This window comes from Gallinula chloropus (assembly GCF_964237585.1).
Source record: "Gallinula chloropus genome assembly, chromosome: Z".
Lineage (NCBI taxonomy): Eukaryota > Metazoa > Chordata > Aves > Gruiformes > Rallidae > Gallinula > Gallinula chloropus.
The window spans coordinates 61,969,629-61,995,252 of NC_140089.1; the positions used below are offsets into that span (position 1 = coordinate 61,969,629).

General features: G+C 40.5%; 1 protein-coding gene across 1 annotated transcript in view; it reads left to right on the forward strand.

Moving 5' to 3' along the window:
• ARHGEF28 (Rho guanine nucleotide exchange factor 28) overlaps positions 1 to 25,624 on the forward strand; it is a gene marked incomplete at its 3' end in the record, with an annotated part of 127,340 nt that overhangs the window by 92,848 nt on the left and 8,868 nt on the right. Inside the window, 12 exon segments of the mRNA XM_084278063.1 lie at positions 229 to 346; positions 1,014 to 1,268; positions 2,077 to 2,153; positions 2,858 to 3,036; positions 3,678 to 3,772; positions 4,611 to 4,793; positions 7,966 to 8,097; positions 8,778 to 8,863; positions 12,135 to 12,173; positions 12,278 to 12,325; positions 14,095 to 14,574; positions 17,037 to 17,337. Of these exon segments, the coding sequence (XP_084134189.1) occupies positions 229 to 346; positions 1,014 to 1,268; positions 2,077 to 2,153; positions 2,858 to 3,036; positions 3,678 to 3,772; positions 4,611 to 4,793; positions 7,966 to 8,097; positions 8,778 to 8,863; positions 12,135 to 12,173; positions 12,278 to 12,325; positions 14,095 to 14,574; positions 17,037 to 17,337 (1,993 nt within the window).

Genomic DNA, 25,624 nt, shown 5'->3' on the forward strand with positions numbered 1-25,624 from the left:
TCTTCTTTCAAATTTTAGAAAGCTTTGGCATCCAGTGTGTATTACACACATGTTCCTGTTATAGTACACCTCATACCTCAGTGCAGCAACTGTTCCTTGGGGATGGTTCATATAACCCAGTGGGTTATTTTTTCTAACTTATTCTAATGTGTTTAGATCATATTTCTTATTAGTCAATTGGTGCTTTAATATGTGGTTATCACTTAAGGTATATTTGTGTCTGTGCAGCTGAGAAATAGTAACCTGTTGGCACGACGCCGAGAAATCCCTGAATGCATTCTGCTTGTTACCCAGCGAATCACCAAATACCCTGTTCTGGTTGAAAGGATATTGCAGTACTCCAAAGGTGAATAAAAGCTAGAGCGTTGCTTCATACCTGGAATACTAGTGCATTTCTAGTGTATGTAGCCTTTATCAAGGCTGGGCTGTGAAAGTTTCCAGTATTACAAGTCACAGAAGTCCAGAAGAGCATATTTGTTTTAGAAAAAGATACTGACTAGAGGATGTGAACTGAATCAGGCATCTGCACCTTCTTTGAAACTAATTCTGGTGGAGTCTCTTATAAGCAAGGCTAGGCAAATATTTCCTGAGTTACTTTCCAATTTTTCAAACAAAGCTTAAATGACCTCTGGAATTTTGTGGAGCATTTTAGGAATACTAATAATTTACAGATATTGCTCCCCAAATGGAGCCAGAAGAATAATATACCATATGATTTACTTAGCCAGTAAATTTTTTAAATGCTAAAAGCTCATAAATATGTCAGAAACTATTCAACATGTTGTTTTGACCAATGAGTAAATCTGAAGTACATGTCATCTTTTAATAGGCAAGTCAAACAAAGGCAGATGCTTCTAATATTTCTAGTAAATTGATTGCCAGGTTCAACTTAAAAGAACATGTTTATCAATTTCAGCTTTATATTATGTTGATTGTTCCCAGAAAGTAAGGAGTAATATCTTCTTTTGAATATGCAGACTACTCTAACGTTGTTTATTTTTTGTTTCATACAGAAGGAACAGAAGAACATAAAGACCTATGCAAAGCCCTTTGTCTAATTAAGGACATGATTGCAGCAGTAGATTTGAAAGTGAATGAATATGAGAAAAAGCAAAAGCTGCTGGAATTTCTCAGTAGAACCGAAAACAAAACATACACAAAGCTGAAAAATGGCCATATTTTCAGGAAGCAAGACTTGATGAAGAAAGAGAGGATACTTCTTCATGAGGGTTTAGTGTACTGGAAGACAGCAACTGGTCGTTTCAAAGGTATACAAACATCTGAGCAGTAAAGCGCTGTAATTCTTTATTGCAAATGACATATGAAGATTGGTTGGTTTAAGAATGGAAATACTTTATTATGTTGTATTGCAAACATGGATTTCTAAGGTAATGGTATTGAGAATATGCCACTAATTGCTAGAAGAGTAGTTCCAGAAGCTGCCATGGTTTGTGGGTAATCCACTGTCCATCTGGCTAAGAGGACAGATTCACATACAAGCCATGAATTGCATTTCTTTTTCCAGTTCCCGTCCTCTTACTTCATTGGTTTGCAGTTTCATCCCATAATGCATAATCATATATATAATTCACAATACTAACCCTTGAACATAATGCATGAAAAATCATGTCCTGTGGGTCACCCACAGTGGAAAACAAAATCTGAAGCCACATTTGCTTGGAGCCTGATTTTTACATCCAAGCCCAGAATTTGATTTTTGGTGTTAATCATACATAGGGTTTGGGTTTTTTTGGAGATTACCAATGTTTGCTGTACAGCTTTATAAAACTATTTGTTTGTTATTATTCTGAAAATACTTTTACCAGTTTAATGCAGTGCTGTAAATATATGATACAGCATAGGCAAAACAAAACTTATGTGGGATGGTCTTTGCCAGGTTGACTGTGAGTGGTTTGGAGTTGCTTCATACAGACCTTAGGCTAATGAGGGATTTCCTCGTTAGTTAGCATATTTATTGATCAGGGCTTCTCCCTTGTAAAAGATAGTAGGAGAAATTAACTGTATTTGTTATGACTTTAACTTAAAAAACATTCTTTTTTATTTTCTCATTTCAAGACACTTTAGCCTTACTTCTAACTGATATGCTACTGTTCTTACAAGAAAAAGACCAAAAATACATCTTTGCAGCTGTTGTAAGTATAATGCTAGATGCTTGAATGTTCACATGTGGTTTTATTTGTGTATTTCTCAGAAATTATTTCCTTTCCTAGGTTATTCCCACATAATGTAATTCCCCCCACCAATTATTATAGTATATTCATAACAGTAATATACCAGTATATGGAAAAATTAGTTTATTTTCAAAATTAAGTCATTTTGAGGGGAAGAAGGATGAAAATAACAGAATGATATTTTTAGTGTCATGCTTCATCTGATTATGAAGGTGGGAAGTAGAGCAGGCTCTTTCAATTATCTAAAATAAATTCTGACTTCTGGTTCTGTAAAACAAAACAGGAGAATAATTTAAACCACAAATGTAGTAGTGAACACACATAAAATGTATGAAAGGTTATGGAGAGAAGTTCCCAAACTATATAAGTATAAATACTATATGAATACTGTTCCTGTGTCATTGAGTCTATGGGATTTACTTGTCAGCATATACCCAGTGCTTTGATTGTTCTTAAATGCTATTATGTATTTTTAAAAATGGTTTAAAAAGATGTCTGAATACTCAAAACTCACAGCCTCTTAAACCTGATGAGAACTGTAGTAGTCTTGACTGTACCAGGACAAGAATTAGTCCAATTAATTGAAAATTTGTGCTCTTCTAACGGTGTGGTGTTTTATAAGACGGTTCTTTATTATTTATTTGTTCTGTGACTTTTTCCTCCAGGACCAGAAGCCTTCTGTAATCTCCCTTCAGAGACTTATAGTAAGAGAAGTAGCCAATGAGGAAAGAGGGATGTTTCTAATTAGCGCGTCGTCTGCAGGGCCTGAGATGTATGAGGTTCATACCAACTCCAGAGAGGAACGGAACAATTGGATGAGGCGTATTCAGGATGCTGTAGAAAGGTAAATTAAAAGGGTTTTGTTTTTCATCCAGGTAGTCCAAAGCAGACAGGAGGTTGGTTGGGTATTTGTGGTAGGATGCTCTCTGTTCTGTACTGCACTGAATCCATCCTGTGAGGTTGGGTTTTCGTCTGAGCTTAGGTTTCATACACCCCAGAAAACCTCATCATCACTTCTGCCAAACTTCCCATATTACTCCTATTTTCCCACTGAATCAGCAGACCCTTTGTGATCACTATTAGATGTTCTTACCAGCCATTGTAAACTTCTCTCACCTTTGCCTTTAGCACTGGATGTTTTCCAGAGTTCTGCAGGTGTCCATACAACTATTTTGGTCAAATCCCCTGTCATGCCTGTATCTTGGTGTCAGCTCCTTAAGAATGGCAGGGAAAGCACAGCTCCTCAAGCTTAAGCTTACTACAGCAAAACTGCATGAGGGCCAGCCACCCATTTGCTGCACAGTGCAGCTTTACTAGAATTAAAGAGAGTTTGATTTATGTCCAGTTACTGCTTCTAAAGAAGTGGAAAAATGGCAGATTGTAACAAAAGTTGGTATTGATGTTGTGTTCTGCTTATTATGATTGTAACACTGTACAGAAGTGGAGTATATGATGTGTACCTTTATTTGTCTTTAATCTTTGAAGTTGTCCAGAGAAAGAAGAAGAAGGAAAAATGAGTGAATCTGATGAGGACAGACGTATTGCTGAGGCCAAAGCATCCAGAATTCAGAAATTTCAAGGTACCTCTTATGTAACTCTGCATCGCAAGAGTTCAGGGTGAATGAATCATACACTGGTTGGCTTAGGGTGGCTCAATAGGAGGAGTCACAATGGGGAAAGTGGGGGTGGTCTGGTGGTATAATGTGAGTTTATTGAAAGAGAACCTTTTTTTCCTCAAACACAGTATTTTTGTTAGATTACCATAAGTAAAAAAAACCCCTTCAGAATAAACATTGAATTTCCCAGCTTAGCATCTAGGCCAGGTAGTTCCATGTTTGTGGAAATGCCTCAAATCTTCACTAATTGTGTGACTTTGTGCTTGTTTATGGCATGTCATCCTTTGCTGCTATTATTTTTTTTTTGAAAATGTAGCTAATAGGGATAAATTCTGCTTCCTTGCTTCCCCCTACACCTAACTTCCACATCTTTTTACTTCTGTGTGGAGAAAATTTCCAGCAATGTCCTTCCTGTAGAGAGCCACATGGAAAGGCATTCTCTGCTGACAGTAGGTGTTCTTTGAGGTTGAGGCACTGAATCAGTGCATCTTCTGGTCGCTGGAGACAAGTGCTTTTCCAGTATTGATCTTTGCAACTGCTACAGGAGGTAGCTGAGGGCCTCAGACCTTACAGCCAAGGCCACCTAATCAGGGTAGGGCACTGGCCTGGTCCTCTGTCAGGGTCTGTGCCACCTTTCCTTAGGACAGACTATGGGATGAATCTGATTCCTGGCCACTTCAATTAACAATGGCCGCTTGAGTTAACAATGTCTATATGGCATAAGGATTAGAAGGATGAATGGGGAATGTGTCTTAACTGCAGGATAAAAAGTGTGAATGCAGTGTTTGATTTTGGTTGGCAGAATCACTGAGTAACCAGGACCAGCAGATCTGTAATTATTTGGAAGAGAAGTTGCATATCTATGCACAACTGGGAAATATGAATGGGTCTGTGGATGTTCATGTAGAACCTCACCTGCTTATCAAACCCGATTCTGGAGAAACTCCACAGGCTGCTTCATTACTGGCAGCAGCACTCCGAGAAGGTGAGTTTCAATTGGAAGAGGGGACTGGTGGTTCTTTGGGCAGGTAATTCAGGATAACAATGTACAGCCTTATTGCCTTGTTCTGTGGTTCTGTCAAGTCTCAAGAACTGGCAGGGTCAAAACTTGGCGAAGAGCACTGAAGAGAAGTCTTTCAGATTTGTACTTGTTGAATGCATCAGATGTACGTGCCAGATTGTGAGATGAGGGATATGTTTAGTGCATTACATCATATGTAAGAGGGCAGGGACATGGTATTAGGTTGCACCTAAGGATATGTTCCTTAGCTGTCCTGGTAGTATGCTCTGTGAAGCTCACAGGATGCAGTATGATACTGCATGTGGTCCCTTATCTTGGTTGATATGATAACAAATCAGAATCATGTAGAGTCATATACAGATCAAATTGCAGATGAACTTGACAGATCTGCCACAAAACACCTGCCAGAATTGTTGTGGGACCCGTGTTTTTTCTGCACACTATCTAACAGAGAGATGATAGCCTTGTGCTACTTACAGTACTGTCCAAGGAAGGAAGGAAGGAAGGAAGGAAGGAAGGGAGGGAGGAAGGAAGGGAGGGAGGGAATGGTACTTGTGGATACCTTGCCTAGTTGCAAATCCAGCTAAACTCAGCTGAAAAGAGTACCAGTAAGCAGCCATATCCAACATGAGCCATATGCTCTTTGAGAAGGACTACAAGATTTTTAGCATCTCAAAGAGTGACAGCTGTGGGATAATAACCATGTTTCAAGTGATAAAGCAGTGAAGGTTGGTCTCCATCATCATTATGAAGTCGGAGAGTATTTTGTTAGCAAAAGTGGTAGAACTTGAGTGGGGACACTAAGTGGTATGACAGTAAATTTCTTTTTAGCTAAAATGGTAGCCTATACTTGCACATCTTATTCTGCCCACTTTTAATTTTTGCTTTCTGTCATGCTGATATTGATGATGTCCTGGATTTCAGGAGTCTGTAGCACACTGTAAGGAATTTGCAATTGCTTACACTGTAGGCAAATCGTGTGCATCATTTTCCAGAACTGAAATAAAAAGTCCTTGAGCTATCAGCAGACTCTGTAGGAATAAAGCATTACTCACAGCAAAGCACAATAGAATTAGGAAGTGCTTAAGCAAATTGGATATACACAAATCCATGAGATAAGATAGGATAAATCCAAGGGTTGGATGGAATAAATCCTGATAAATCAGGGAGCTGGTCAATGTCATTGTGAGTCAGCTTTCTGTCACCTGTGAAAGGTCACAAGTGATCAGGAGAAACTCCTAATGATTTGAAGAAGGCAAACTCACACCCCACTTCAATAAAGAATATATAGAGAACTACAAAATAGCCTCACCACTGTCTCTAAGATGGTGATAGAGAAAATCCTCTTGGAGTCACTTACAAGAAGTGAGGGACAAGAAGGTGACTAGGATCAGCCAACAAGGATTCATCAAGGGCAAATTGTGTCTAACCAACCTGATGGGTTTATGATGAGAGCAATGCATGTTGTTTACCTTGACATCTAGAAGGCCTTCAACATTGATTGCACTGACTATAGTATCTTTACATCTGAATTGGTGACTATAGACTGCATAACTAGGTGGAAAATTGGCTTGACTGAAAAGATTGTGATCAGTGATATGATGTCCATGTGGGAACACATTATTAGGAGATTCCCTTAGGGATGGATCTTGAGATCACCACTTTTCACATGTTTATTAATGAAGTTAACCCAGGGATTTAGTACCCGCTTAGCAAATTTTTGGCTGTCACCAAATGAGGAGGGGTGATCAATGTGCTGGTGAGACCTCTGCGGATTGGGAAAATGGTCTCAAAAAAAAAATCCTGGAAGTTTGACAAAAACAAGTGCACAGTTCTGCATCTGGGATGGAGTAATCCCATGTGTTGGTACAGGATGAACACTGACTAGAGACAAAACATCTTTCCAGATGCAGACCCAGGCATCTTGCTTGATAGCAGGTTGACTACAAGGCAGCAATGCACCCTTGTGGCAAAGGCAGCCTCTGAGGCTGCTGCATTAGGGGGAGAGTTGCCAGCTGGTTAAGGGAGGTGATCCTTACTCGACTCACCCCTGCTGAGTCCTATCTGGAGAGCCATGACCAGTGCTGGGTTCTCCTGGCCAAGACAGACATTGACAAACGGCAGCAAATCTAGTAAAGGGCACGAAGGTGACTAAGGGGCTGGAGCACATGATGTCTGAGGTTGATGTATCTGGTGTTGCGGTTTAACACCAGCTGGTTACTAAGCTCCATGTGGCCAGTTGCCCACCCCTCCCCCTCAGGGGGAAAGGAAGGAGAAGGGAAAAATCCCCACGCTCATGGGTTGAGATAAAGATAGTTTAATAGGGTAAAAAAGAAATATAGTAGTAATAATAGGAGTAATATTAGTGGCAACAATTTAAAAAAATGTGATCCACAAATAATATAATTGATCACCAGATGTGGGAGGAAAAAGCCCAAACCCAATGCCCAGTCTACCTCCTAGTTAGCTTCCCCGTTTATTTACGGAACATGAAGTTATATGGCAGGGAATACCCCTTTTTCCAACCTGGATCAGCTGTCCTGGCTGTGCTCTCCCAACTTCTTCTGCACCTATCAGGGGGTGAGAAGCTGAAAAGTCCTTGACTACTGTAGTAGGCACTACACCTACCTACCAACAACTAAAACATCAGTGTGCTAGCAACATCATTCTCAATACAAACCAGGGCAATATACCAGCTACTAGAAACAGAACCCAAAAACCAGAACAATTGTTCTGTTCAGGTTTGAGAGAATAAGCCCTGGTGGGATCTACTTGCTGTCCTTAGCTAGCTAACAGAATACAAAGAAGCCAGATTTTTTGTGGAGACACATGGTGATAGGTCAAGAGACAACAGGCAACAGGTTGGAACATGAGCAATTCCAACTAAATGAAAAGAAAAATTCTGTACCATGAAGGTGGTCAAAAAGCAGAACATGTTGCCAAGACAGGCTGTGAAGTTTTTACCTTTGGAGATGTTCAAAGCTCTGAGCAACCCAATTTTGTTTAACCAGCTTTGTGAGTGTTGGACTAGATGACCTCCAAAATTGACTTCCAATTAAGTTATTCTGTGTAATTGATGTATGCATTAAGGAGCTGGTTAAGGGGCCTCTGTAGTTCTGTATGTTTTCCTCTCTAGTTGAAAGTCTCCATGTTGCTGTACTGACATCACAAGTGAGTGAACCAGACAGATCACCAGAGGAAACTACTGAAGAGTTAAGTGTGAAGCACAGATTTAGTGCAAATGAAATCTTCAAATCTCTTCCTGGTGGTGAGTATTCTGACTGATAAAGTACTTGATCCAGGATTATGGATTTTTTGGAAATCTTTCTCGGTCTGTGGCAGAATCAGTAGAAAATGACATCATAAAAATTGTCTTGGGGGAAATGGTCAGATACTATAAATTGTAATATAAATTAATTGTTAGATTGGTGGTTGGCATTCACTGTACCTTTTCTGTAGCACTGCATTCAGCAATATTGAGTCAGATTGTGTGTCTCCATATGCTTTTTTGTCATTGTTGCTCAGCCTCACAGCAAATCTGTATTGTAGTATAGGCCATTTCCCATCAATTGATTTTTTGGCCTGAAAAACAAGATTTACATTTCACTAATTTCACCTGTAAAAGTTATAGCATGGATTTATTTTAACAAAAATGCAAATAAAGTCCTGGAAAACACATTGCTGCAGAGCATTTTTAGTGGTATGGCTACACTTGTCTACAAACTCTGATAAGTGAAGCACTACTAATTTTGCAAGGTAGGAAAACTGGTGAGTCCGAACTGTGGTATCCAGGCTTCCAAATACAGATTTTTCCCAGCCTAGAATCCATTGTGTAACTTCAAATTACATTTAACTTTTATTTTCAGCTGTAAAACTGTGCGCTCTCTGTTTCTCTAGTCAGAATTTTCATTCCTTTCTTGTGCATTTTATTGGGGCTTTATTTGTTAGATGCGGAAATAAAAGAAGTTGAAGAATCATCTGAAATCGATCTCAGTATTGAAAAAGAAATGGCAGGTGCCAGTCTAGAGGATAAGGTATTGTAACTGATTTTTCTTCCTGTGTTGCACATAGCACTCTGGGTACTGGGAACGTAAATGCTGTCCAAATTTTTGTGAGGATTCTAAAGACTGTTCCAAAACATGAAGCATGGTATAGTCACATTTCACCCAGGTCCAGATAATTCAATTTAATAGTGGTCACTGAAATTAATAATGAATTTTTAAAAAGCAAGCATACACAATCCAAACATAGGACAATTTTCCTGCCAGGCTTACAGATCAGTGGATTGTAATATTAGCCACGGTGTTTTTGTACCACTTGTGTGGGCCAGTTAAGTGCCTGGTTCTCTGCTGTCATCATTCAATACAGCCAATGTGGAGCTGACAATAGCATTTCCTTTACTCCCTCCTCCTATTGACAGGATGATGAAAGTCTCCTGCAATGACAGAGCTAATACAAGGAAGACCTGTGTACATTGGAAGAACCTTGTCCTGAGAACAAGCACATAAAATTGGACATCTTGTCTTATACCAGCTTGCTTCAGAATTTGGAATTAAAACAAAAAGGAGCAATTAGAAAATAGAAGAGAAACACCTATTTTTCAAAGTCCTATAACTCATAAACAGCTCTGGGGAAAAAGCAGAATCAAAAGTCAGTTCTGGGCACAATTTGGAATGGCAGATTTCATGTTGCAGCAGAGTGTTAGAGTAAGAGCAGTATGAGTTATCTTGTGGAAATAAACGGGACTGTAATCATGGAGTCCTTAGGTGGAGAAACAGATCCACAAAAAGAATAGAGGATAAACAAGAACAGAAGATACATGACTCCAAATAGAAAGCAAAGTTTGTTAGAAAAGGAGATGCTTAGCATTAGCATGCTGTCTTTACATCCAATCTGAAAGAAGGCTTGTATGCCTGATACCTTGGGGTGTTTTTTTTCCTAGCTGTTGCTGGAAGACTCTTGCTGATACACTTACTCCCTATAACATTGCCTTGTTCAGGTCATCTTACTTACTGGACTGCTGTCTTAGAAGGCAGTAGGAAGAGCAGTGTGTGTGGAAAAAAAATGGGATGAAAACAAAAGCCCAAGTGAGGGAGCACGGGAGCTAGGTGAGGAGAAATAAAATAACCTAACAGAGGATAAAGGGGCACAGCCCATTAAAAGCCACATGAAAACATTGGTATTAGGCTTATAGAGAAGTCAGAACCAGGCATTTGTGAGAGATGCGCAGCAAATGGATCAGCACCAAAGGCTGCAAGTTGCAACAAGGAAAATTATAGTTGTATGTAAGGGAGAAAAGTTACCATGAGGGTGATCAAGCAGGAACAAGTTGTCCAGAGAGCTTGTGGAGTCTATATCCTTGTTTTTTTCCTGGATTTGGCTGGAGAAGGCCCTAGGAAAACTGATTTAGCTTTGAAGCTAACCCTACTTTTGACCTGCAGCTAGACTGGAAGGATCTATAGCAAACTCTTGCACCCTAATTTATTATTCTGATCTGGCCTATTTGAGCAAGACTCATGTCACATCTTGCCATGTCAGAATCAGGCATAACCAGGAGGTGGCAGAATGAGCAAACATAAGAGGCAAAGCAAGGACTTTCAGGGGCAAAGCATGTCCATCTTCCTGCCTTTGGTGGCCGGCTGTGCAGGTCTAGGGTCGAGGGGTGGTAGAACTGGGCTTAGAGCAGCTAGCATGGGAAACAAAGAGCCCAAAAGATAGAATGAAAATCTCCAGCTTGGGAGTTAGATGTCGATCTGGCTGGACACACAGGGTCTGTGCTGAATCTGTAGTGGTGCAATTGCTGTTTTTACCCTGGTGAGCTTTACTAAACCTGCCTTGGATTCATCCCACAGCACACAAGTGGTGATGCAGTGAGGGGACCACAGACGCTTGGGCTGGCCACCCGCTGCCCCTTGGCCATGCCAAAGGCAGCTAAGCCTTCGGTCCTTCTGTGCACTTCCTTTATTAAATTAAAAAGGGCTTGAAGAGCTGAAAGAAACCCCACTCTTGTTCAGCATGTAAGCTCTCCTTCATACACTCACTGTGCTCCCTGCCCACATCTCCTCCTGTCTGCCCTTCTTGGCCTTGCTCTTCCTCCTTGCCTGCCGCTCATCTTGGCTACCCAGCAAAGGGAAGGTGGAGCTCCCTTGTGTCAGTCCTTGTGCTGTACAGAGGCATCGGTGCAAAGTCCTCTGCTTCTCGCAGTAGAACCAAGCAGTTGTGTGGCTCATGGGTACAAGGAGAAGAGGAAGAGGGAGTGGAAATGTGGAGGGGAAATGGAGGAACATACTGAAAAGAGGTAATGAGAGAGAGAGAGAGAGGAGTGGAGGAAATGCTGCAGCTGGTGCTCCCTTTACCCCTAGCTTGTCTGTGTTGAGCTGTATTTTGGGGCCTGGCCTTTTTCATCTTCATTTTCAGTTATCGCAGCTAAATGGAGCAGCTGCTTTGCTCTCTGTGGTGGAAAATGAGCCTCAGTAGAGAACTTTGGAGATTTAAGAGAGAGACAAAATATTCCCCAAACCCTCCTCTGCTCCTCTGAAAAAAATAAAGGAAAAATCATACAGGAAGTCTTTTCAGTGTAGCCTCAGAAGGGATTGTGTTTTATTTCTCCACCATTTCACCTTATCTTTCTCAGAGGAGCTGTTCTTCATGCTGAAGGGATTATGGGTGGCTTCACCACGTAAATTTAGAAGGCTTCTTAGGAAAGGGGAGCAGGGTGGGAAATGTGAAGTGGCTGAGGCTTGCTTCAGTGGATAACAGCAAACATGCTGGTGTGTTCTGCGGAGTATGGCAGGATGCAGCCTTTGCTCAGCACCTCACAGCACTTCTAAGGCATTCACAGTAATGCGCTAACATGACTTCAACTAACTTCTTGCTGCATTGTCTCTGTTTTTGAAGAGTCTTGTCCTGTTTCATCCTTGAATAAGTAATCTAAACCCACTGTGCTGTATATACAGAAGTCTGGTTACTGTATTTCAAAACTGTCAAGTAAACAAAGAATGAATGGAAATGTCTTTTCTGTGTAGCATTAGTCATGAGAGGATTAAAATTGTGGATGAAATATTCTTGTTTTTACAGTTGTGCTTAGAATCTCTAGTGATTTCCACGGAAACTCCAGTGTTGATGAATTATTAGCCTTCATAGGGTTTTGTTTCTGTCTTTTCTCACATACCCACAAAAAGGTTTGACTCAGCACTGCATATATTAGTGATATGAATGTCTCCACTAGTACCAAAAAAAAATTACCTAGATGATACAATTCTAAAGTTAAAAACTAGTTTTTAAAGCAACATGTGTTTATTTTAGGGAGGAAGTATGAGTTTCCAAGGATCTACAGGGACAGAGGTGAGTTTATTTAAACTCCAGACAGACTGTAGTAACTATTTAGTTAACAGTGGTCAAACCTTCAGTGGTCAAACCTTTGAAAATCCTTCTCTTTTATTTTCTAGATTGTACAAGCTATCCAGAACTTAACCCGTCTCTTGTACAGCATACAGGTGACTACTCCACTGCATACTTTGTAGAATAATTAGTCTTAATAACTTACTCCTTAAGGTTTTAATCTTGCCCTTTTAGACATTATGTCAGTGGATATTCATCCCTACCAACTGTTGCATAAGTTGTCATATCATACGTTTTTATTCTACATCAGTGGTAGGTTCCTTTTAAGAAGCAAAAAATGCTTGGTTGTTTGGAGATCAACTCCTTCTGCCCACAAAGAATGATGTACAGTGCAAAAATCTAAGGGAAAAGTAAAAGGATGGCTCTAACTGAACAGATATAATTTAAGGTACAGATTTATGAAATTATAGTTCAATATATTGAAAAGTTTTAGTATTTTGTTTAGAACTTCTCCTGGCTACTAGTAAAGAGTGCCCATGCCACTTAGATAGCAAACTCAACCCATCTTAGATATAACAATCTCAATTCATTGTTTATATGCTGTGGGGCCTTAGTCTGAAGATTTTGCCTCGTTCTTGCTAAGTTCTAATAGTTTGATTTTTTCTTATTTAGGTGCAGTTTTATAGCTTTATTTTAATTTTTTCCATTTGAATACATTTAATTTTTTACCTTAAAGACATTGATGTATTTGATAATGACACTGGAAACCTTGGTCTTAGAAATTAAGTGGATTGAAGCAGTGCAAAAGCAAAATAAAAAAGCTTGTAATCCAGGCAGATTTTTTTAAAAATTGAAAAACAGAGGGTCAGTAAATTTAAGGCTTGGGATCGTGCCTCAATTATTCAGACCATGAATTGGCAGTATAGGTGCAGAGAAACAAGCAGAGGATCCCATCCTTGCTCTGTTTACAAATCACTGTAATGATCCTGATACTTGCGGAAGAGTCAAGAAAAGTGGGAACTGCATGCTGCAAAAAGTGAAAAATTCTTTCTGTGGTGGACAGCATGGGGTAATGCAGCTGTGGACATTCCCTGGGAATGTCTGCTGAAGTAGACTCCCATGTCAGCTCTTGAAGATAGGCTGTGCAGTAAGTGTCCCAGCAGGTCTAGGGCTTTCTTGCTTTACTTTCTTCTTAATCCCAGCTATTTATTTTTGAGCTGTTGGAGGATGTCACAGTCTTTAACATAAACAGTATGACAACGTCCCTGTGAAGGACTGAATATAACCCTCCTGGTTGTAAAATAAACTGTTGAAACATCAAAACTAATCTGTATTGCAGATTTCTGCCAGCATAGATATCTCAATCAGGTCCATGTACCAGCACGGTCCTGATGACATGGCTGTGATGGCAGGTGCCTATAGGACCACGCTGTTGCAAGTTAGCAAGGAGAGCCTTAGGGTTGGTGGGAGGTGTACTGGAAACAGTACATTTTTATCCATACAAGCCGCATCTGTGTTAGGAATACTTTGTTGAGTGTAGCATTCCCAGTGCCTTAATGCCCTCTTTAACCATGAAAAATCATTTTTCCTATGTGTCTTAACATCCCCTGACAGAACAGGACCCCAGCTGTAATTGAAGTGCATATGCACAGCTTCAACATAAACATATATAATGATACTAAGTGTAAACCAGAAGCTGCATTAAAAGTGCTTGAAATGGTTGAGTGCTTTTAGGAATATCTCTTGGTAAAGGCATAAATACAGTATTTTCTCTATGTGCATGAAGAATAATCTCCCAAAAAGCATTAAGTGCTGATATTACAGGAAATTGAAACATTTTTATATAGTGCTTCTGTGTAAAAATACAGAAATGGATTAATGCTAATATATAAACATTTGTGTCTGATTTTGTTGTGGTATCTAGGCAGCACTAGCTATCCAGGACAGCCACAGAGAGCTTCATAGGTTACTCCTGCAAGAGAATGAGAAGATCGGTCGGGGCTATGGTTCTCGGCTAAACCTCCTCCTGGAACAAGAAAAATCCCAGAATCTGGAAAAACAAAGGGTGGAGCTGGCCAACATACACAAATTGAAGCAGCAATTTCAGCAAGAGCAGCAGCGGTGGCTGCGTGAATGCGACCAGCGGCAGCGGGAGCAGGAGGCAAGGGAGGGCCGACTGAGTCAGCGGGAGAGGGAGTACAGGTGCCAGGAGGAACTGCTGGAGAGGAACCAACAGAGACTGTTACTACAGTTGCAGGAGTACCATCAGAGCCTGGAGAGGCTCCAGGAGGGCCAGAAAATGGTGGAGAGAGAAAGAGAAAGTGTGAAAATGCAGAAGAAGCTCCTCTGGCACTGGAAGCATGGTCAAAAAAGTAGCCTGTTGTCATCCACAGGGAGCTATAAGGTGTGTAGTTCCCCAACTGCAGACCTAGAAAGACTTTCCTTGACAAACAGACTAGTGCATTTGGGTTTTGTTGGTTGGTAACATAATGAGGGCTGTTACTGTTTAATAACTTTACCAGTGTCTGGGACAAGGGGATCAAGGGCACCCTCCATACATCTGCAGACAAGTTGGCTGGGACTGTTGATCTTCTGGAGGGTAGGAAGGTTCTACAGAGGGATCTGGACAGGCTGGGTGGATGGGATGAGGCCAACTGTATGAGCTGCAAAAAGGCTGAGTGCCATGTTCTGCACCTCAGTCACAACACCATGCAGCACTGCCCAGGAGAAAAGGTGTTGGTTGACAGACATCTGAATATGAGCCAGCAGAGTGCCCAGGTGGCCAAGAAGGCCAACAACATCCTGGCTTGTATCAGGAATGGTGTGGCCATCAGGACTAGAGAAGTAATTGACCCCCAGTACTCGGCATTGGTGAGGCTGGGCCTTGAGTACTGTGTTTAGTTCTGGGTCCCTCACTACAAAAAGGACATTGAGGCACTGGAGCGTGTCCAAAGAAGGGCAACAAAGGAGGTGAAGGGTCTAGAGCACAAGTCTTATGAGGAGCAGCTGAGGGAACTGGGGTTGTTTACCCTGGAGAAAAGGAAGCAGAGGGGAGAACTTACCACTCTGCAACTGCCTGAAAGGAGATTGTAGACAAGTGGGTGTCCTACTCCCCTGAAACAAACATCCTCTTAGGGGAAGAGATTGATGTGTGGCTCCATTCCTGACAGTATAATTCCTTGGAAGTGGTCATTATTGGGGAATGCAATTTAAAATAGCTCTGAATCTGCATAAGCATTTAATTTAATACAAAAATGATTGAGTTTTGGTTGAGAGTAAAGGGTAGAGGCTGAATCTGAACTCAGCGGTCTGGGTGCTCAACTGCCAGGTGAGACCTGGCCTCTTAGTCCCTGCCTCAGTGGGTACTGTCTTGATTTTCATTACTGTTTATAAAGCATCTGAAAATCAAAACATTTTGCCTGGCTTTTACATACACTGAAAGCTCTCTGACCCAAACAGGGTTTTGTTTTTTTTCCCTCAGGTTTTCATTTTCACAAGAAAACCTGTAGAGCCCTTCTTCAGGCCATCACTTCCCTAGTTTTTTAGCTGGCAGCTGACCCATAACAAGCAGTAACCATTTGACATCTAAGCATGTGCCTGCATGAGGGAGTGAAGGATTGGCCTCTGACCTCCCCCTTTTCATCCAGCTCGTGTGAACACCGTGTGAACATGCCTTATCCATATATGCTTGTCCAGCCCAACCAACAAAGGCACTTCTTATGTATAGCTTGTGGTACAATTTTGACTTGTTTGTCAGTGCTCAAGTAGTGGATGATAAAGCCCAAACTGAAGTTGCCCATCAGCTTTAATGGATGTGACTTCTGAAATCTTTTGAGGAAAGAAATTTGGACAATATGCCTGTGTAGGGATGGCCAGGATTGCACAGATGGAGAGGCAAAATAATGAAATGCTGAGTGTCAAAGAACAGTAGTTCTTAAACTAATATTTCATTTGTAAGATTACTTGTATTTTTATTAATTTTTATTTCATTTACATGGCCTCGGATGCATTCCAGGCCTTATGATTGTCTTTCTCCTGCATGTTCCACTACCATACTCTTAGCAGCAAAGCTGGTTGAGTGATTGCTAGTCAACCAGTATTCCTAAGCCAGTGGTTTTGCCATTACACTGAAGCTAGCTAGTTTTGGGTGGTCAAACGTTACAGTATGTCACACTGCTACTCCTGCTTTTTTGTGAGCTTGGTCTTGATACAACACCTGCAGACAGGGAGTCTTTGCAGGAGTTATATTTTCAGATCCTGGGAACCATGGGTGCTTGCTGAATGCTGTTTGCCATCCCCAGTTTGACTGCTGCAGTCCTGTTCTCAGTGATTACCTGTCTGTGTGAGGTACAGTGTTATTTTTGGATTACAGTGTACACAGATTTACATATGTGAAGTGGTACTTTGTTGAGCCATGGGGCAAAATATTAAGACCATGAAGGGAGTCAGCAGAGCTCAGCGCATCACAGGTAGTGACCCTTTATTATGTGCTGTTTTGCAATTATTACTGAGGTTTCCTGTGTTTTGAGGGGAGCTAAGGCAAAATGAATTAGGTTATTTTTATTTATTACCAAACATGAATCCAATTTAACATGTTTTGAATTTAACTTCTGGGAAATTAGATGAGTTTGCTATGAATTCCCATTTGGTCTGGCAGTTAATTTTGTGTATCCTAGTACAAGGATTCTTCAGGATGATGCTTGTTTAGCAGGTAGACCTGTGAGGAGCGGAGAGTTGGACTTGACATCTTTTGGGTCCTTTCCAACTCTAGGTGTTTGGTGATTTTATGGTCCTGGTGCTGGGCAAAGGGGAAAATGCTGTTCTGTTGTTTTTTGTTTTGTTTTGTTTTGTTTTTCCCTTCTACAGATAATGGGACATAATCAGTCGAACAGCTTACCTCACGAAAATACATTCTACTTAAATGAAGCTGTAGTGTGTGTGTCTCTAAGCAGCCTTAACAGATCAGATTCTTCTCTCCTTTATGAGGATGGTGTGTGTGGGCTGAACCACTCAAATTCTGATATAGCAAGGAATAGTGAAAATCAGATGGACCTCAAAACAGACACTTCTTGTCAGCCAGCGTTAACCAGTGCACTGTGGAAATCCACTGGTTCTTACGAGCAGATGTCTTTTTCCTGCAAAAGCAACAAGGATGCCTTTAATAATGGTAATTAACACTTTATTTAATTAACAAATAGCATGGGCAGTTTGGCACCTTTTAGAATTAATAGTCCTAGGAGCAAGGATGGCTCGGTAGCAGCGGAAGCAGTAGAATTTGCTAAAACAATTGCATGCTACTTTGCAAGCTTGCTGAGGATAGGTGAGAAAATGAGTAGAACAGAAAACCAGAAAACTTTTGAACACACCCCCGTTTGTGTCTGCAGTAACAGTACTCAGAATGTTGTTCTCTCCAAAGACTTTTTTTTTTTTGTGAGTTGAAGTTGCTTTTGCTATCTCAAGTGCATTTTATTGTCTATTTCAGAACATATGTACATTACTTGATGAGTTCTGTTTAGAACAGCTTTTGGTTTACCATCTTAAGATGATATTCAGTGTTCAAACACCATCTTCTTTCTTCTTTGAGAACGAAATGAAAAAATACCTTGAAAGACTGTAGCTGTGGAAAGAAAATTACATCTCTTTGGCAGAATAATACGATCTTTGACAATAAGTTTCTATGTTAGTAAAAACAGCTCTTAACTGTCCTTATTCTTGTATTTTACCAGAACCCCCAAAGATAAATAGGTTGCTTGCCAGTTATTGATGGTGGCTACCAAAGTAGAAGAAGCCACTATGTTGCACTGAAGATTTAAGTCCTGAAGGACTTAAAACTGTGCTAATGGGAAACTCTAAACTTCCTGGGTTTTATTTCTCGTGTTGCACAGCGCTAGTTTTGATCTGGCTTGGTGTCCTCATTCTTTCATTATTGTGAGAGTTGTAGAGTAGCATGTGAAAACCACAGTAGCTAAAAGTCTGAAGGGACAGTGGTGTCCTTTTGTTGTAATGGATTAATTAATTTGATGGGGTATTTCTGCACAGTTGTGAAATTCAGGTGAACCATGGCAAGTCAGCACTGCCCAAGATCCCATTTTTCTGCAACTGGTAGTGCAGAACGACTTCTGTCCTCACACCAGCTGTAGGCAGGTCAGGTCACAGCAAAGACCAATGGGCAGCAGGATCAGAAGTTGAAAGCATACACAGATACAATGGTTTTTAATTATCTTAGGTCAAATCACAAAGTTATTCAAATACAAAAAGTCTTTGATTAAGGAACTTGTTCCTTAGTACTCCTTGTAATGTATTAAGCAGGCATTCACTACCGACTTACTAGTCCTTGGTGCATGGATTGCTGTAATAGCATTTTATAATCAAAGGTAGGGCAAGCTAGTCTCATCACCACAATCAGCAAACCAAGCTGATTAGTAAAAGAGATTAATATTTCTAAAAATGCGTAAATAATTACCCCGGCTAAACTTGTTCTAATTTGACTGGAGTTGTCATTATAGTAATAGGCTAGCTGTGGCAGTGCAAATTTGAAAAGGAACACATATGTGGGTTTAAACCTCTCAAAAGTGGATTAGCTTGCGCTGGCTAACCAGGATACTTTCTATTGAGCCCACATGAGAGTGTCTGGTTTAATTAAACTAGCTTGTACTAGTTTAATTGCACTGATTCTAAGATAAAGCTGTTGGAGCTTATGTATGTAAAGATGCCCTTCACTTACAATGGGCCAGCTTTGTGTTCAGCTGCTGTCATCTCATCTTGTGTAGATATTCTTATCTTGCCCTGGTAATGAGGCACCAGTGCAGTCCCAGACTCTGGGTCCAGCACTGGCTACAAAGCCTGCTGAGGAGGTGGAGTAACAGGCTAGTATTAATTCTCTCTGTCCAAGTCATGTCTGTGAAACATGGAGTTACTGCCTTGACTGAGTGGCAAAGCACCCCTGGCAAAGCAGTGCAGCAAATCCTTGCAGCATCCTGATGGTGCAGATGGTGCTGTGAAACTCCCTGGCGCATTGCTAGAGCAGGCAGGGCTGGGAGCCTCCCCTCAGAGAGATGTGCCATCACGTTGCACAGTCCCATTTGAGGGTGGTGAGGATTTTATGCTCTGATCATGCAGTGCATGAGTCGGCACGATTCAGTACTTGCTTCTGTCATGCATCAGGAGCCACTGTACAGGGAGCAGGGAATGAGAGGAACGCTAAGCTTCCTCCTGAAAGACAGATGGCATCCGAAAGCCCCAGCAAATGGCTCAGCACATGGAAAGAAAGTAAATCATTTGTTGTTATGCACTGTGAATCAAGCTGAGCAACGTGAACATTTCATACATAGAAGCTGATTTCCTTTTTGTTGCCTTTTTTTTTTTTTTTTTTTTTTTTTCCCCTGGGCCATTTGTTTTCCCCAGAATGTTTAGCAGAGTTTAAGAAGATCTCTGACCTTGTTCCTCCATTTCCTGACATCTCTGCAGGAGATAGTCAGTTCTGATCACTGCAAAGGAAAACCAACAGAGTTGCAAGGAGAGAAAGGCCAGAAAGAATTTGGAAGTTAGCTGAAACACTTAATATTTTCATGTGGATGAATGTTTCATGACATTTTCCTGCATTTTTCAACCAGATCTATGTGTAAAATCTCTTAAGCATATTTCAAAAAGCATTTATAAATAATAAGTCAAAACAGAAGTAAGAAAGAAATACTGAGAATGGTTTACTGGAAATAGACATGGACCAGGTACTGATCTGGCCATATCTTGCATATAAGAAGATTTGTGTGTACACAAAAGGAATTTTTTGGGTTTGATTCATTTTCCTAGAATTATTAGGCATCCTGTAAGAAGTCTGATCTGTCAAAAAACCTTAAATTATTTAATGAGAAGCACCTCCTGAACATACTGTCAAGGAGTTAGTTACGCTACTGTACGTTAAGCACTATGAAATTTAGCTTCATAAATGTACTCAAATGGAAATGGCTACATTCCTCCAGTGCATAATTTTCCATTCATATTTTCTAAGGTAAGGCATATGTCTCTTCACATAGCTAGCATCATAATTATATATCATTGTTTTATGTGTATGGGAGGGAACTTTACTAAAGACCTTGGGGCAAGTTCCCACAAGGCTGAAACTGGCACAAGTACACTCACTAGAAAAGGTGTGTCAGTCAACAGGGGGAAAATATGATTGAAAGAAAAATGTGTTAATGCTTTACACTAATGGTTATGAAATTATCTGCATGAAAGAAGACAAGTACTTTGGCTAATTAGGAATCGGGAAGTATAGGTTTTGTGTCAGACTAGACTGAGAATTGAATAAATTACTCTTGCATTTAATTGACATGCCAGGTTAACTAGCTGAAGTGATGCCTTAGGATTTACCTATGGATTCACCTCTTTGATTTCAGGAATCAGTGCAATTTTAATTCTTTTAAGCTTTGAAATGAATGGCATTGTTCCCTGGTACTGCCTTTATTTTTCTTAAAATTCAGGTATTGTAGCTACAGGAACGGAGTTGAAAAGTGACAGATCTGGAAAACTGCACTGAACATTGTGGGAGTTCTGTTTTGGTTTTTTTTTTATCCCAGACATTTGCAGTGTTAGCATGACGGATGTTTACATGTGATGTTGTGAAACAGTTTGTATCTTTAATGGGGAACATAGGAAAACTGGTGATCTCCATAAACAGCCAAATGCAAAGCCAGGGAGCAAAAATAGGGCTCTATTTGAATAATGCCATTTTAACCTTTTTTAAAAGACAGAAATTTGTACATGTATGCATATAAGCATATAAACAGATGAGATGGTTTGATTTTGGCAAAATAATCCGTTTTAGTGGTTTTCATCAAGTAAAGTGGTTTCTAGAGATGTAAAATACTTAATTTGCAATAGAAAAGACAAAAACCCCAGAAACAATGTGTGCATCCTGTAGCGCCATTTTTTCCCTCCTTCTTTATAAGAAATCCCCTTTCTATTCTTTGAGACAGATTATGCTCTATTGAACCTGTTCTTAAAACTGTAGATCAGATTGATTTGTTTTAGTTTCCCATTGCTAATTGACATGTGGTTTAGAGCAACATGTTTTTAGGGTTGGTTTTTTTTTGGCTACCGTTAGCACTGGTTATGGCCTAATGACCTTGTCTAAAAGTACCTGCATATGTCTGCATCAGAGGGGCTGAGGATGGTGCTGTATGGCCTGGTTCGTTCCACATATTTGCGCCGAGATGAATGTGTGGCAGTCAGAAGAAGTATACAACGTAAAGCCGATGTGAGCGTGAGAAAAACCAGGTGAAACGTGCTTTGCAATACAGTGCTAAAAAGCCTTCTGAAGACGTGCAAGCCATTTCCCTGTGGTTCTGAGTCAGCGCAGGATTTTGGTAAAGGGCAAAGCTCAGTAACTGAGGACCTTATTCAAACAAGCATAGCTACTCCTGCCAGCGCAGGAGGTGGTTAATGGGAACCCATATTGAGGACTTTGTTAAATCAGATTGCTTTCATCATTTTGAGCCTGTTAAATAATAACTTGCTCCCACAAAAAAAAGGTCATCACAGTTCTGCATATGTGACCATTGTGAGTTGGCTTCTGTTCTATTGCCGCTGTACGAACTCCTGCATACATCTGACCCACTCATTCTCTGAGCTGGAGTGTAGTTGTGCCTTGTACAGCAAATGCTTTTCGTGTCTCCTGTGGAGACAGCGTCCTCCCTAGCCAGTGGTAGGCCAAGCCCTTACCACCTGCAGAATGGCATGTGAAGGTGCTTCACTGCCTACTCTGAGTTTCTCTGGTGTGTTTCACAGAATTTTCAGTAGTGACACTGTTTTTAATCTGTTTGCCCTGAGTGGTGAGTGAAGTCTTTCTGTTGTGTTGTCACTTGAGAAGGAGGAAGGAGGGAAATATTTTAAAAGTAAAGGTTGACATGACCACGGAACTTCCAGTTTATCAGAAGCTTCCTGAGCTGATGTGATTTTTGGAGTTGTTTTAAACTTTTTGTCTTCTTTAATTTAGTAGATGCCAAATCGAGAGCATGTTTTTAATTCCAGATGGCCCTTTCTGTGCTGAACAACATATCCTTTCTACTCTTTAGCATGGGACAGATGCATAGGTGAGCACAGAGCCCATTCAGAACTCAACATAAGACATGAGAATAACGTTAATTGAAAGATCAAAGAACATGAGGTTGAGTAACATCAGTACCTGCATCTTCCAAGTTCAAAATCACATTGATTTATTAGGACATGTGAGGTCTTATTTTTAACTCTGCAACAGATAGATAGCAGCAAATTTGCCTCCTCTCCATACCACAGAACACAGTTTCATGCTCTGCCATAAGACATCAGTGTCTGTGGGATACTTGGTGGAAGTGAATCACAGGGGAAATATTTTTTTTTTCTCTTGGGAATAACACTGCCATTTGTTTAAAGCAGATGGCAAAAGGGATTAAATCACATGGCAGTGTGATACTAAAGTGAAAAATATGTCGTTATATGTCATCAGCAATTAGTATATTTCAAGTAACACTGGCTTTTCAGCTCTGCAGCACTAGGGTTTTGTAGTTCTGTTACTAATTTTCTCATTTCATAATACTTTTTCTCATTTTTAATGTAACCACAGTAGATGCAGCAGTGTTACATCACCTTTTAATTAAGGCAGTTAATGACATTCTAATTTTACATTGTACAGTAATGTAAGTGCAGAATTTCCTGTTTAATACCTGTCTGATTTTATTCTTTCTAGTGTCTTCTTATTTAGGGCTCATTCATTAGGAGGGAAATTTAAAACAGCGCACACCTTGAAGGAGTGAAGAGGCTTTCCATCCCTGTCTTTTAAAGTACTACTGGTGTTGGTGTAAATTTGCACACCATACTCAGGGTTATGTTGCCTGCAGACTTCTTAAACAAGACGATGGCCAAATCTTTCTAATTTTCCTCATGCTTGCATTTCCAGCAACATCAGTGCAGTGTTCCTTAAAATCAGTGGAACTGCTGGCACCTGTGAAACTGGAATGGTTTGGATCTTGCCTGTTGCTTACATGCAGGTTTATTCTTTACTTGGGTAAGGTGGTTAAAATAGATGTGCATTTCAGGGAAGTAGAAGGAGGGAAAGGAGCCCAGTTTGAAACAGAAGACCCTGGATAGGGGGTCTTTTCAACAGACAGCTGGTTTTTAGTGTAGTAGCTCCAGCTCTGGATTGTGCAAAGCTGTGACTTTGGCAGCAGCTCTGTAGGGATGGAGGTGTTATCTCAGGAAAAGCAGTCACAAAACAAGAGTCTTGGTAACTTTTGTCAGATGTCAGGAAGATACCTTGGGAGGTCTGTGTTTTCCACAGGTAATGTGATCTGTGGTGGAGACCTGGTTGCATGCCCTGCTTTAGTACATTAGAAAATGTTTTGTGTACGCTTTGTAATGGAGTTACAGCCTGAAATAGAGGCACAAGTATGAATAAATAATGCATTCTAATGGCTGGGAGAAGCTGTTTATGGATCATCAAATTTTGCAAGATACTGAGTATGCAAACACACCCAGTTAAATCAGGTAGTTGAATCACCAAGTGTATCTGTCTAGCTTATTTTGAGAAGTACAATCTTATTTTAATTATTTAGTATAATACTTTACATATTCCAGGAAATGGCCTGTAGCATGTTGTGTAAAAGTAATGAAGTCTTAGTAATATAAAACCACCTCAGCAGCATCTGCTGTTAAATATTTATTGAGAAACTGGGAAAGATTGTCTGTCTCTTACTGGCATTCATCACAGGAGCACCCAGTTGCCTTCACATAAATTACATTGGCTGTAGCCAAAATGCCAGAGGAGACTTCATAGACTATTTTGTTCTGCCTCCCCAGATGCTATAGAAAACTTTCCTTTGGGTGTAAATTTTTCGTGGGGCAGCAGTGGGGAGGAGCCTTGCTGCTGGCATGGAAGTTGTTTTGAGTTCAGTCAAACAGGAAGACTTCCAACAGTTACATGCTGAGATTTTTTGAGTGTCCCTTGGAAGTTTGATCTAGAGCTGGAACATAAATGATACAAAAATAAATGTGATTTGGCTGTATTTGTTTAGAGTCTGCCATAGATAAATTCCATGGGCCTTTAAAATGTATTCCGCATTAAAGACTACGTGACAGGTAAGGAAGCTGGTATATTTGGAAAGGATGAAAAGGGATTTTTTAATAGAGGTAGAGAATTGCAGAATAGTTGTTGATGACAGCAAGAACAGCACAGAAGTTATCTCCCATGAAGAGGAACTTGCCCTTGCAGTGGCAATGGGAAGGGGATGTAGGTCCTAAGAAAGGCCTCTGCGGTTTTGAAATGTTGAAAATGAATGCAGGAGGGTGTTTTAAAACACAGCATCATTTTTTTTCCCCCACTATGGGTAAGTGACCTGCTCCCTGAAATGGTGGGGTTGGGCTGGTGCAGAGCTGCAGGGCAAGAAGTGAGGGGATGGGAAGGCACTGGAGGGACTTGGACCAAAGTAGAGCTGGGGTCTACACAGTTGTAGCTGTAGGACCAGAGAAAGAAAACTTGTGGTAAAGGCAAGGTAGGAGGAGAGGATGATGAATTTGGGCTTAAGGGTAAGACCAGCACTGCCCACAGCAGGAAGGACTGGGAGCAGAAGAAAGGAAAGTACATCCAAGTACGTTCCGTGCACTCAAGGAAAGCACTTGGCTGACAGGATGAAGGCACAGGCTTCTTTGATAATTGTTCTTTTTTTTTTCTGGCTTTGATGTACAGTCTTTCCTTTAGCTTTTATGCAAACCTTTTCCACAGCAGTTATATGTTCACAGAGCATTTAGCAAACAAGTGAAAAGGGCACCCATTTCAAAATACTTGAACCCACCCTGAAACTTCCTGTTTTTCCAATGCAAAGCTTGGGGAATGTGCAAATATTCAATATTTTTATGTTTGTTTTAAGGACTGCAAGAAACAAACATCAGTGCATATACTTCCTGCCAATCTGACTAAAACCGGAGAAAAATGACTGTGCTAGTACTAAAACTCTAGTCAAAACTCTGACAAAAATTTCCCTGCATTTTGAGCTCCTGGGAGAACAAGTATCTCCGTGGCTTATCAGATAAGAGGGTTCTCTCAGATGCTCACTCATGTAGTAGTGCCCATATTTCTTCCTGCATTAATCAATAAGCAGCAGCTTCCATTTGAGGGTAAGATTAGCATGTAATTGATTTGAAACAGGTGCTTTGCCTTAGTTTTTTCTTCTGCAGCAGTTCTATATATTGGTTCCAATTCCTCTGCCACTTACTTTGAGTTCTGATCTCATCAGCTTTTATGAGTAAGTCGTGATAGATCTGGTCTGTTGTTGTGAAACTGCCATGTGAAACTGAGGTGCTTGGGAGGAAACTTGAGAGTGATTTACAAATGACCTTTCGGCTTTTGTAGAAGTTGTGCCCTTCTGCTACTCCAGAAAATACTTGTCCAAGTCTGGATCACGCGCCTTTGTATTGTATTTGAA